General features: G+C 37.7%; 1 protein-coding gene across 2 annotated transcripts in view; it reads left to right on the top strand.

Annotated features, from left to right (window-relative positions):
* The window catches only part of sugct (succinyl-CoA:glutarate-CoA transferase), a 158,314-nt gene that overhangs the window by 42,044 nt on the left and 103,314 nt on the right, over window positions 1–12,956 (top strand). For both annotated transcript variants that reach the window (XM_077244130.1, XM_077244131.1), the window contains 2 exons: window positions 12,224–12,295; window positions 12,468–12,565. In XM_077244130.1, the coding sequence (XP_077100245.1) occupies window positions 12,224–12,295; window positions 12,468–12,565 (170 nt within the window). The remainder of the gene's footprint in view (window positions 1–12,223; window positions 12,296–12,467; window positions 12,566–12,956) is intronic.

Raw genomic sequence — 12,956 nt, 5'->3', positions numbered from 1 at the left:
CCTCGGCTTGTCGGTCCATAGCCCCCAGGGATCGCCGCCGCCGGGGGGGAGTAGGCACAGGCTCGTGGGTACCCCCCGGCCTGTGAGGGGCGATGGGGGTATGTGGTGAACAGGACTTGTTGTGCGATTGATAATGAGCAACACCTGTGAGCACACCGGTCACGGAGGAGCGGAAGCATAAAGGAGGAGCGACGACGTTGATGATCGAGAGAGGAACAGGCCTGTATTTTAGTTGAGTTTTGTTTTTTTGTATTTGTGTTTTATTTTAGCCAGCAGTCGTCCGCGAGGGGCTGCTGGCGGTATTTTAGTTTGGTTTGTTTTATTTTAATAAAGTTTATTTGAATGTTCCCCGGTTCCCGCCTCCTTCTTCCCTGAACAAAAGTTCTTTTAAGTTTGTAAATGAGCAAAATAAAATTATTTCGTCAATATGAATAATTCAAAAAGATATATTTCTCTTTTGTGTCACTGGTGTTATAGTCATGATGTTACACTTTGGCTACGTTCCCACGGTCAGTTTTAGGGATTGACAACCCCATTTACTTACAGGTGTGAGTCTCGAAATGTCCCGTTCAAATTACAGTAGCATCTCGAATGCTATAATACTGTCTGAACACTGAACAGTCTGAATACTGAACGTTCAATGAGAGTCAAGCCTCGTGGGCCTTCTTCATTGGGGAAATAAAGTAAATAATGTCAAGATGTTAATAAATACTTAATCCGCTTTTATTGGATTCATTTTGAGACGAATGACTCAAACATATCTCCATATCAGTATAAAAGCATAGTAAAATCTCAGCCGATTGACGCAATCATACCACCACCTCTAGTGTCGAGGGTGTTCCTGGCGTTTGCCGGGTGTCCTGAGGGGTAATGCATGTGGCCACGGCCTTGCTGTGGCCTTGCTTGGATGTTGCTGACTGGTGTGTTTGCTTACAGGCCCAAGTCAAAAGAGCTCACATCTATTGATTGTTTTTTTGCCCATAAAATTGCAAATCTGATCGCAGTCTCTCCCCAACAAGCCACACGATTCGAGGTATCATTCATGTCAATGAAACGAGTAATGTGCCAACATTTTACACTTAGGCCGTGTGTCTACCAAAGCAGCTTTTTTTCACGTAGCTGGTATATTTTTCCAATTGTTTTCAATGGGAGCGCCGCGTTTTTTAAACGCCATGAGCGTAACGAGGCGCTGAGTGTTTTTTTCACGCTGAAGCGCTGAGCGCCCGGCGTTTTTTACTGGTCGCCGAGAGTTGAAGAATGTTCAACTTTGGGGTAAAACGCAGCGCTCATCGCTGTCACTTTTTACCCAACCGTCCAATCACAGTGGAGGAGGGGCGGAGAAATATCACACCGACCAACTGCCAGATTCTGATTGTTCAACGTCAACAGAGGACAACAACAAGCGTAATAACGGAACAAAATAATTTAAAACAAGAGCCAGAGAAAATATGTTACATTGTAGCAACATTTTAATATAGAATCAACACAGAAACAAAATATGTGTGAAATGAGATACTAGCAACACTTTCGCGGATATTCCGTATCATAACAAGCAAAGTGTCTCAATTGAAAAAAAAAATGTTGCGCTGCCAAAACGCTCTCAAGCGCCATAACTAGGCGTTTTCAGCAGAGCGCCTAGCGTTTTCAGCTGGCTAAAAACGCTTTGGTGGACACGTGGCCTTAGTGTTAGGGGTCAGTTCAGATACCTCACCCCACACACCACACCATAAGATCTGAAGTCACAACGCCGCCTCTCTATGGCATCTGTTTCATTCAGGATACTGAGTTTCTCCCCTGCAAACATGGTACCTCCGTGTCTAGGCTTCATGCCAAATCTCATTAGTACCTCAAGAGCACTATCAGGCAGAAACGCTTATTAAGTGCACATTTGTTTCTGTGCAGCTCATCCGGTGACACAAGTCCTCACTGACCTGTGTGCACTGGACTCTTTACCTCACGTGACTTATCAACTCACTCTAAGTGTAAATGAAAGTGTGTTGTGAGGTCAAAGTGAGTTCCATCTGGAGATACCGTGAGGTCAATGTGCACAGATGGAATAAAACCAGTGCATTTAAATCTGCTTATGTGCATGCTTTGTTTATATACTGCAATCTAGTGTCAAGACTTACAGTAGCATCATGCTGACATATTAATAAACATTATACGGTTTTACTTTATTTTGAAGGGTGACATGACCTGTCACACCATTTCTGAGGCAAAGCATCATAAGCTCATGAAAACAATCGTTCTTAAAGTAATAAAGGATAACTTTGATGTTTCTACTACTACAAAATAAATAAGAACATGCTGAATTACAGAATTACAATGCTGTAAACATCTGATCCCATTATTTTAAATGGTCTCTTTGATATGGCTTGTGTCTTTGTTGTTTTTTTGACTGTTCTTTGTTACCTGAACCTTGTTAATTCCAAGAGAAAAGGCCCTTAAGCTGAAAGTGTTTGACACAGAGACACATGTAACTCCCTCGGTCTGTTCTGTTGCCTTTAAACAAAACCTTGGATAAACAGAGGAGGAATTTCAGCATTTGTTCATATCCTTATCAGTTCTTGCTGAGAAGGATTATCTGGTTTATTTTCTATTTATTTGCGTCAATAAACTAAAGTATTTTTTTACAAAAAAAAAAATGTTTCAGGGCTGTCCATGTTAACATTTATAGAGCATTTTTTTTTACCATATTTACCAAATTCAACATTATTACTTATACTCATTACTTATCATGATTAATCAGTCATATTTCTTTTGACAGCCTTGATTTTTAACAGTAACCAAAAAGTATTTTTTAAAATATTATTAAGAATCCTGAAAAAAGTATCACTGGTTATACAAAATATGAAGCAGCACAAACTGTTTCCAACATTGATAAACAACCAGCATGTTAGAATGATTTCTGAAGGATCATGTGACACCGAAGACTGGGGTAATGATGCGGAAAATTCAGCTTTGAATGACATAAATAAATTATATTTTAAAGTATATTAAAATAGAAAACCATTATTTAAAATTGTAATACATTTTATGTATTTTTTATTTATTTATTTATTTATTAAAATAGAAAACCATTATTTAAAATTGTAATACATTTTATGTATTATTTATTTATTTATTAAAATAGAAAACCATTATTTAAAATTGTAATACATTTTCTGTATTATTTATTTATTTATTTATTTATTTATTAAAATAGAAAACCATTATTTAAAAAAAAAATTCTGTACTTTTTTTTTATCAATAAATGCAGGCTTGGTGAGTATAAGAGACTTCTTTCAAAAACATTGAAAATAGTAATGTTTTCCAAACTTTTGACCGGTATCAAAAGTATAAATATATCACACTTAATTTGCTGCTTTAATATTTTATAAAGAGGGTCCCTTGTCGTGGATCATCATATTTGAGTCCTTGCTCCTCGGCATCAAAAAGTTTAAAAACTGTTGATATAAACAATTTAAATTAGGCCTCATTTTAAGGTTTTCTGTTACTTAAGTTGTAATACTATAACTTTATTCTCATAATTTTGAAAAATATATATTTTTTATTGTTTTACTACTTTACCACTTTCACTTTACAGATTCTCAATCTTCGATAGCTACATATTTATTTATTATTATTATTCAAAAAAAGAAAAAGTGGTATTACCATGCTGTTGTGTCCTAAAGACAGTGGATTTGGGGTAATCACTCATGTGGGCTGACAGCATTACTTGTGCTTCACATCCACCCACAGTTTCCTCCCTGCATCCCTGTCTGGGCTAAAGAGCAAGCAGTGGTTTGGGTTATAGTTGCAGTGTGCTTTGTGTTCTGTCCACAGAATACAGAAGAAGCATGCTGGTTAACCGGGGCTCAGTACCCTTGTTCTGTTCACTGTGGGAATGCATGCTCAGGCTCATTGAGATGATGTCTAACTGAGGTATTATTGTGAGCTTAAAGAGAGTTCGTGAAGTCCAAGAACTTTCAGTAACTCTCACAAGGGATTATTGGCACACTAAAGGCCCGGGTATACTTCATTTTACGCGTTCCACTCAGTCTCACACACAGTTGAGCTTTTCGAAGTATACTCTTTTGGCTGTAAGCGTGGAAAGACACTTTCGATGCATGGACACTATCTAGTGAAATTCTGTCATTAATTACTCACCGTCGTGTCGAACCCGTCAGACTTTCGTTCATCTTCAGAACACAAATGAAGATCTTTTAAAGAGATTGTAAAACGAATCCATGTGAATTGAGCGGTTCCGAAATTTTGTGAAGAGAATCGATTTTACATGATGAAGATTTAATTTAGGCTTTTATTCAGATATAATCATTCATCAACGCTCACATCAGTTGTGGTAAACAGAAGCTCAAGCATGAGTAATTAATGACAGAATTTTCATTCTTGGGTGAACCATTTCTTTAATCACCCAAATCACTTGCACATGCGCTGTAGTATACACACTGAATACACACACTGACACAAAAATTGGACCCTCCTTATGATGAAATTTACGTCACGCGGACTGTCGTGGAACGCAGACGGCCGAAGTATTCTGTGGGCTTAAAACAATTAAACAAGCTAAACCTTAGTTTTGTTAAGTACAAATATTTCCCTATATACATTAAATCAGTGTTTCCCTACCCTGTTCCTGGAGGCACACCAACAGTTCACATTATCTGACCCATCCATTACAGGTCTTGGACTCGCTCAACTATTGAGCTGATGAATTGAATCAGGTGTGTTTGATTAGAAAGAGTATGTGCATGGGCGTCGGAAGCAAAAAAAAAAAGGTGTGTGGGTCCTCCCCCAGAAAAATGTTACTGGAGTGAAATGCCATTTCATGTATTCTGGTGCCTTTTAATTAAACAAGTAAACTAAACTCCACTTCACGTTGTGCATTTAATGCACAGCTCTCCGTGGATTATCCGCTGCTGATACCATGGTCATTTGCCAGCATTGACAACTTAAAGCTGTTATTGATGTTTGCAAAGCAATATTTGACTGGAAGGGTACAACGGGCGGTTATTTTCATCAGTTGCGGCTCTTTGAGAAATATAATGATTCAGCAGAAAGTTTAATTTATTAGGGCATTCCTCAAGTGGAATGTATTTGACTGACGGCGCTCTGAAAAGCGAACAGACATATGCGCTGAATTAGAGACGGTAGAAGTGAGCGGGTCCAATATCATCGGTCTTAAAAAGTGGGTGGGTCTTGTCCCGCACATATACAATGGTTCCGACGCCCATTAATATGTGTATTGTTGGTGTTCCTCCGAGAACAGGATTAGGAACCTCCATTAAGTTTGAAAACCTCTAAACAATTTGTAACGCTTTAGCAACCGCAAGCATCACTCACATTTATCGTTTTAAAATGTTAAAACGTTGTTGTGCTGTACTAGTCAGCTCAGCAAGTGGACAATTTGACACGAGACAGTGGCATTCTCTTCAAAGCGAAGTAGGACGAGACTTGAGTATTTTGACTTTGTATTGTCCTCAAGTGTTTGCTGGGAATCATCAATGAAATGTGTGCCATTTCCTTACTCTTCAACTGCAGATCAGTTATTGATTCAAAGCACACTGTATCTCAGCCACAGTGGGGCTGTGTTGCATTAGTCTAGCCGAGAGTCTTTGCCAGAAAACTAGCGTTTTGCTTTCAGACTTCACTGAGCTGTTAAAGAAAGCAGCCCAGACCAAACGAAAAACGAAACGCCACACTAAGCTGTATATTACTCCATGAAACCTACAGATGTCATTATCCCAACCACTAATCCAACACGAGGCCTTCCCATGCTGGACGTATAGCGATATGTAATGAAATCATCCAACTGATTCTTTAAATATGAGGCTTTATGTTGCAGTTTCTGCTGAAAAGAGTAGACCAACTTAGCCTTGGGTTATGTGCTAGTTTAGCTGCTGTACCACAGAAATTATTTCTGGTTAACCCTGTACAGCCTGGCATATGAAATAATAGCCAGGTTGTTTTTTGTGTGTTTTGTTTTGTTTTTGTTTATTTAACATTTCGACAAAAAAATCTATATAAAAAGTTTGCAAATGTGTTTTTGAGTATCATATTTGATACATCAGGCTTTTATGGCTCATATAATATGATAACAGTGTGAATAGCTCATGAATAGAGATAAAGACAACTCAATATTATTATTTAAAGGACCAAACTGAACAAAAACATGCAATTTGCTGCAGTTTATATGGCCAAAAAGTAACATGATTTTTTTTTTTACAAAATTATGGATAATCAAGTAAACCTAAGTTGCTGCAGTCCAGTAAGTGTTCATCTTGAAATGTTACTAACTACATAAGTTGCGTTTACTTTATACAAATCAGTTAAGATTTCACTGCAAAAAGACATGCGCATTGAATGGGGACATTTTTACAATTATAAATGCCTTGTACTTGCTAAAAAAGTTGGCATGTTGTAGACTGTGTACATCAGGTTTTCAGCAAACATGTTGATCTTTTAGGGGCCTTGGCGTATCAAATATGATACAGAAGTCCCCATCAAACCAGCATCCAAATTGCAACATAACGTGAAATGGAAGCAGTGTAGAGGAAGCATCTTCTCAACGTAATAAATGTTTAGCTCTACCATTATACTTGTGATTTATTTGCCTAATAGGTATTTGTGAGCTGCAAGATAAGCTTAAGTCGCATATAGTTAAATGCTGGCTGATGTAAAGAGAACGTACTTGAGAGGAAACCACATGGACGTGGAGTGTTGCCAAAACTTAAAACAATTACTGTGATCATGCACAGCTCTTTCCCTTTTTCTCTCAGTGACAACAAATGTGTCTGTGTTTCATTGACATTCTGGAAATGGTTTGTCTTTTTAAATCATTTATTGTTTGCTATGTTTATTCCCTCCGAGGATCCTGGCTTCCCCAAAGTGAGCCTCTCTTTTGATAATGCTAGGCGACTATTCGTATCAAAGACCTTCTCGTTCTAGTGTTCGGACACTTGTTTGGGATGTCATGTTTCATCTCATAGGCTATTTATATAATATGATATAATGAATAATGTAATGAACAAACCATAGACTGTTTAGTGGTTTGTCTTCCGTGAGAACTTTATTCTTGTCTCCATTTCCACAGGGTCACATGAAGGCTGCAGGTCTCTGCCAGCACTTAATCAAAACTGAAAATGAATGTTGACTGATTAAGTTACTTTCAGATTGTGGCTCAATTAGGGTGTGCTAATTGTCCTTTCTGATGTGAGAATCTCTTTGGGAAAGCAATGGAGGGGTTGGACCAAACCTCTCTTCTTTATTCTAGAACCGAGGTTGTCAAACTTTTTGATGATATTTTGTCCCCCAAATATGTCAGATATGTGTATATAAGTGAAGATTATAAACATATACAGTATTATCTGATAAAAGATTTAGTTTCTATTAATTTGACACTTTTTCAACCTAGATGTAAAAACATAAACACAATAGAAACAAAGAGAAACAAACTATGGAATATAAAATAAAATAATTGGTTAATCAAACGTTTGTTTTGTTTTGATCAAATTTTTGATCAAAGTTTTGGGCAAAATGTTAGCCATATTAACAAGTTAAATTTGTCCCAAAATACTGTGGAGTTTGATTGGACGCACTGTATATTTATAATTGTAAAAATATTCCTTTTTAAACTTCCAAAACCCTTATTTATTTTGGCATTCCTTATACATGAATAGTTTAGATTGACCCTCAATATTTGGGTCTGAAATTTCTGGTTTTATATCAGTATTTGCAGTATAAGTAGCAGGTGTTACAGTTGTGGATAATTGAGTTTGGTAAATGTAACTTCAGTGAAAGAAATCAAAATATCTCAGCTTGTGAGCAGGACACAGCTTGAAAACAGGACAATATTACGTTTTAAGGCTCCTTACTGGAACCAATGTCTCACACCGGGTATCATAATCCTTTTTCTCAAAAGTTACCCCCCCCCACACACACACACATCAGACTCATTATAATAACAGCCATAAGGCAGTAGCCAGTGTCATTCTCAGCTCATGCTCAACACAATGCTTAAAACGTTAGCAGAAAATGTATTGTGCATACAATATACAGATAGTAATTGTTAAAAGTTTGTTTGATTGACTCTTCACATTTGACCTTTTTTCATAGAAAGCAGGCATAATCGTAATAGAAATAATTCACCATTGTAGACGTTTGTATTGACAAATGCGATTTATAAATGCTTCAGTATCAGTTTATATATTGTATATTTAATTGTGAATTCACACTTCCCGTATTTTTACATTTAAAATCTGTTCAGTAAATAACTGTTTGCAGGGGCGGGGACCAAAAAATCTACCGGGAAATTTCGTAGACCACCGGCCGGGTGGGGAAGAACCCTTGCAAAATTATTTTAAATAGATTAAGAAAGGCACCACTGATGGTCACATATGGTTAGATTGATTTGTTTAGATCCAGTGAAGTCGTGTCCATCCACTTTTTCTCAGGATCGATATTGTCCCCCAACACTTTCTGAAACATTGAGGCACGGATATACCTAATACAACTAAATAAAACATCTCCAGTTAACTAGCAGAGCATTCATTGAGTTCGCTGTTAAATAAGAGATCTTGTGCTAAAATGTGTTATTTTTGAAATCAAGCTGAGCGCTCACTCGCAGTCTTCACTCGGACGTGCTCTTCAATCTATCGCCGTTGCGGAGACTCTCTAATCATTCCGGTGAAATCACAAAATAAAATGCACACAAACGTGTCCCTGCTTGATATACTGTAACCACTGATGAACATAGTCAGTCTTGATGAGAGAAAAAAAAACTATACGAGTGCGGATTAGAACCTGTAACCTCTGACACGCTTGGCCTCAAACAGACCTCAAACAGAATTTGCGGATCAATGCATTTATTTATTCCTCTTTCACATTTCCTTGCCCTTGAACAGACACATAAACACAACATTATGTCCAAATGCCCGTCTAAATGCCCGTCTCAGCAAGTGTTCTTTGTCTATGTCATAAGTGAATAGTTGAGAATGAAACCGTATGTTTGTCAATTTTTTCGGTCCGTGCTTTTGATGTAGTATCGAATAACTTCAAGTGAGCTTTAGGTTATAAATGAAAAGCAAAGTGTTCCCCACCCATATATATTTATATATATATATAAAGTTTTTTTTTTTTTTTTGCTGATCCGAAAAAATGATCCGATCCGTGGCTCAAAAACCGTATATGATCCGAATCGTGAATTTTGTGATCCGTTCCACCACTAGTAACACAATATTATAATGTAACTTTCCCCAACACTGGTCCAAGACTTTCCTATGTGATCCCAGGCTTTTAAACACCACTGTATGTCGCCACATAGGGTCCTGGAGGGAAACAAATGGTAGTCATCCTAGAAAAACCACAGAGGGTAAAAAGTTGTCTAAAGACTAGCGAGTTCATGTTTTGTAGTTACCATCCAATTTTACCCGCAATTGAGCTTGGCGAGTGTTAATTTTGGCCCCTGCTTTCAACTGTACACAACAGGAAAAGATGTCAGGATGAACGCCATCAAGCTCCTTGCACATGAAAGTGGCATTCAGCGAGCCCCAGGGTGCTTTGCATGAGTTTGGAAACATCCCGGTAGCAGGAAAATCTGGGCTTGATCTCTGTCGCTGTACGAGTCAAACTGGACCCACAGTCAGATGAAGTGTTTGTGTGTTTGCTGTGTGTGTATTTGCCTTCCTGCTGTTTCCTGGACTCCCCAGGCATGTGGCCTCTTGGCCCGTGCTTGAATTATTCATTTGAAATCATTTAATCTGATGGGTTACATTTTGTCAAAACAGTGTCTCATTAACTATGGTCCATGCACTTTGTTTCTCGTTCGACCTATTGTACTGCCATGGGGCACCAGAATAAACACACATAGAGCAAAGCGCTTGTGCTAAGAGCGACTGTGGCCATGAATGCACGCTTTGTTCTAAGGTGTGCTGCTGTGGCCAAAAGACGATTAGCAATGTCTTGATTTACTCATGCAGATGGTCTGGTCCAATGGAAGCCGATGGATTGCATTCGAGAATGTCACGTTAGTTGGACTTTGGGCCTGTCTGCATGCTCTGGCCAGTTTGTTATCTTTCACGAGATGAAAACCGGGAATGATCTGTTAGAGGAATCATTGTGTTTGACATGCCGGACATAAGCCAGTTGATTCCTACCTCTGCGAAAAGCTTTTGCTTGAAGCCTCGGTTTGGCTGTTTTCATGTGAATATGTGACTTTTACCAGCAGGCATTGAGCCTGGAGTAGGGTTCGTTGGAATGGATGAAACGGCGTCTCTGCTGGGAGCACTGACCCGCAAAGTTCAACCTGAAGAATTTGTGGGCCTGATCTTTCGTTGAAAGATTTTAAACCACTAATGTGCATATTGAATATTCTGATTCCACCAAAGATTGGATGCAACTTCAATTGTATTAGTCATTGAGAAGCACAACATGTCTCTAATATTACCCTTAAGGCAAGACAAAACCATTGTTTTTCATGCAATAGTCAATTTGGGGTATTTTGGCTTCCATAACTTGTCTTCTTCCAGACTAGTGGAAAGAAAATATCCATAATACCCATTTGAGTGTTCCTTTTATTGCACTTTATCTATTTGCGCCTGTAGATTTTAAATTACACTACGTATCTTTACAGGCCTTTTTCACAAGGAGTTATGCTCCACTGAGCCAGAAATCTCTACTTCAGCAGCGCCTACATATCTATATTCTGAAGCTTTTTACAGAGGGCTTTGTTCATTTATCATTCGCCTGATTTATATAACATATTATTCTTAAACACTTGGTGATTTTTTTTTTTCTGGCTGTTGACAGTACTATCTGCGGACCCCTTAAAAAGGACATTGTGGTGGGAAAAAAGTAAATAAATCAATGCTTTTGCGTTCTCACGCAAATGTTTTGCGTTTCCTGAGAGACTTTGCTTTCGATAGCAAAACATTTTGAGCTCTTTGCAAGCGAATGCAAAGTTTCTTGGCAGACCGCAAAGGTTTTTGATAGCAAAAGCATTGACAAATAGTTTTTCCTCCATCTCATATTTATTTCCTTCATCCTGTCCCTTTTGGGGCTCCATAATTATCTGATTTATGGAGTGATATGGGATATCCAAAATCTCTAATATGTCAACAAAACGAAACAAGAATTTTGAATCTGGCTTTATCCAATGTTCAAATTTCTGTCCTGGAAATGTATGGAAATTTGTGCATATTTAATTAGATATCTCCTCATTTGCAACATAACGAAACATTTGAGAAAACTTGTAATGCAAAACAATTGTCTTAATGTACTCTGATTAATCAACTGGGGAAGTATGGTGATATCTTTTAGTAATTTGTTTTACCCAATTCACTTGTGGTGTCTGGCCCCTAAATTAATATGAATCCTTTTCATATTTCCAGGGTTCTCAGAAGCGGAAGTCATAGTTGGGTAAACTTCTATATTGGTGAATGGGAGATGACAGGAAAAATTATTTTTGTATTTGCTCTAAAATGTGATAGTGTTAACATGACTTTCCAAAAGAGGGGAAAAAAGAGAGAGATTAATTACAGCAGTCAGAAGAGAGAAAGATGTCAAATTTGCCAGCAGTCAGCCGTTGTATTAAGAGACACCCTGGAAGCAGCGTTTATTCAGTTTTTTTGGCATTTACTGCTAACACAAAGTACAGTGTTATGAATGTGTATTATTTTTTTTTTTAAATTACTAGATTTGCGATGTTGATAACTGTGGAAACGCTTCATCACAGTCTGTGATTTTGCCATCATCTTCCTCTTGTTCAGTTAAAAACCTGTATGATAAAAGCAGTCCATAAAACTACTTTTGATTTACTATACTACTATAAATATACCATAATTAACTTCTGTAGTTGCTTGTTTCATTATTTGAAGTTGTGGTCATGTGGACTAGTGAACTTTGATAACCACTGGTCAACATAGTTGTATATTGTGCTGAATATCTCCTCTTTTGTTTCACTGAAGAAAGTAAGCAATGGGGTTTTTAATGACATGAGGATGAGAAAATAATGACTGTGCTTTTATTTTCAGGTGAAATGTTCCTTTAAGTGGGAGAACCCTTGAGAAAATAAACACAAGATGCAGATTTGCATGAAATACTGTTGTTTTCAATGTTGTCGTTCTGTTTCTGTTTCTGGCAGTTGGTGTGTGAGGTTTTTCTTTATTACTTACACAGTTTATCTGGCAGTAAGTTCTGTATGCTTATTAAATCTCTATGTTTGCAGGGTTTCAAGACCAAAGATGGATATTTGGTTGTGGCAGCGGGAAATGACCAGCAATTTATGAAAGTGTGCAAAGTAAGCAGAGACCTTTTATTATGTACTCATGCATATTAATAAATCTAACCAAGCTTTATTTGTACATTTCAGTCACAGTCATATTTTATAGCTATATGCATTTGTTTTGACTGATGGGAAAAGGCTTCACATTCCCTAACAGTTGTGTTATCGAACGTGTCTGTTTGCCAAGGTCCTGAGCATGAACGGTCTGGCCGACAGCCCGAAGTACAAAAGCAACCAGTTAAGAGTTCAGCACCGCGAAGAGCTGCTGCAGATTCTGTCCGAGAGGTTAGTCAACATGAGATCAAAACCAAACCTGTGAGTCATGTGCACCATTCATCAGTGCGCATTATTTCAGACAGTAAATAATTAAGGAATAGCATCTTTGTAATCATTTATCAAAATGTATTAGCTTGCTCCACTTGACCACCTTTTTCGACTGACGTCACCTTCCCACTTGAATGGGCTAATCTACTTTAAAGGGTTTGTTCACCAAAAATGTCATTAATTACTCATCCTCATGTTGTTCCAAACCCGTAAGTCTTTTGTTCATCTTAAGAACACAAAATAAGATATTTTTGATGAAATCAGAGATTTCTGTCCCTCCATTGACAGCTACGACTACCACTTTGACACTTCAAAAAGTTCACAAAGATATTGTGAAACTGATCCATATGAA

The sequence above is a fragment of the Siphateles boraxobius genome, unplaced genomic scaffold (assembly GCF_051911475.1).
Source record: "Siphateles boraxobius isolate OS27281-9 unplaced genomic scaffold, OSU_SipBor_1 26, whole genome shotgun sequence".
Classification (NCBI taxonomy): domain Eukaryota; kingdom Metazoa; phylum Chordata; class Actinopteri; order Cypriniformes; family Leuciscidae; genus Siphateles; species Siphateles boraxobius.
The sequence above is the reverse complement of the archived record's forward strand: the minus strand, read 5'-3'. Positions and strand labels throughout refer to the sequence as shown.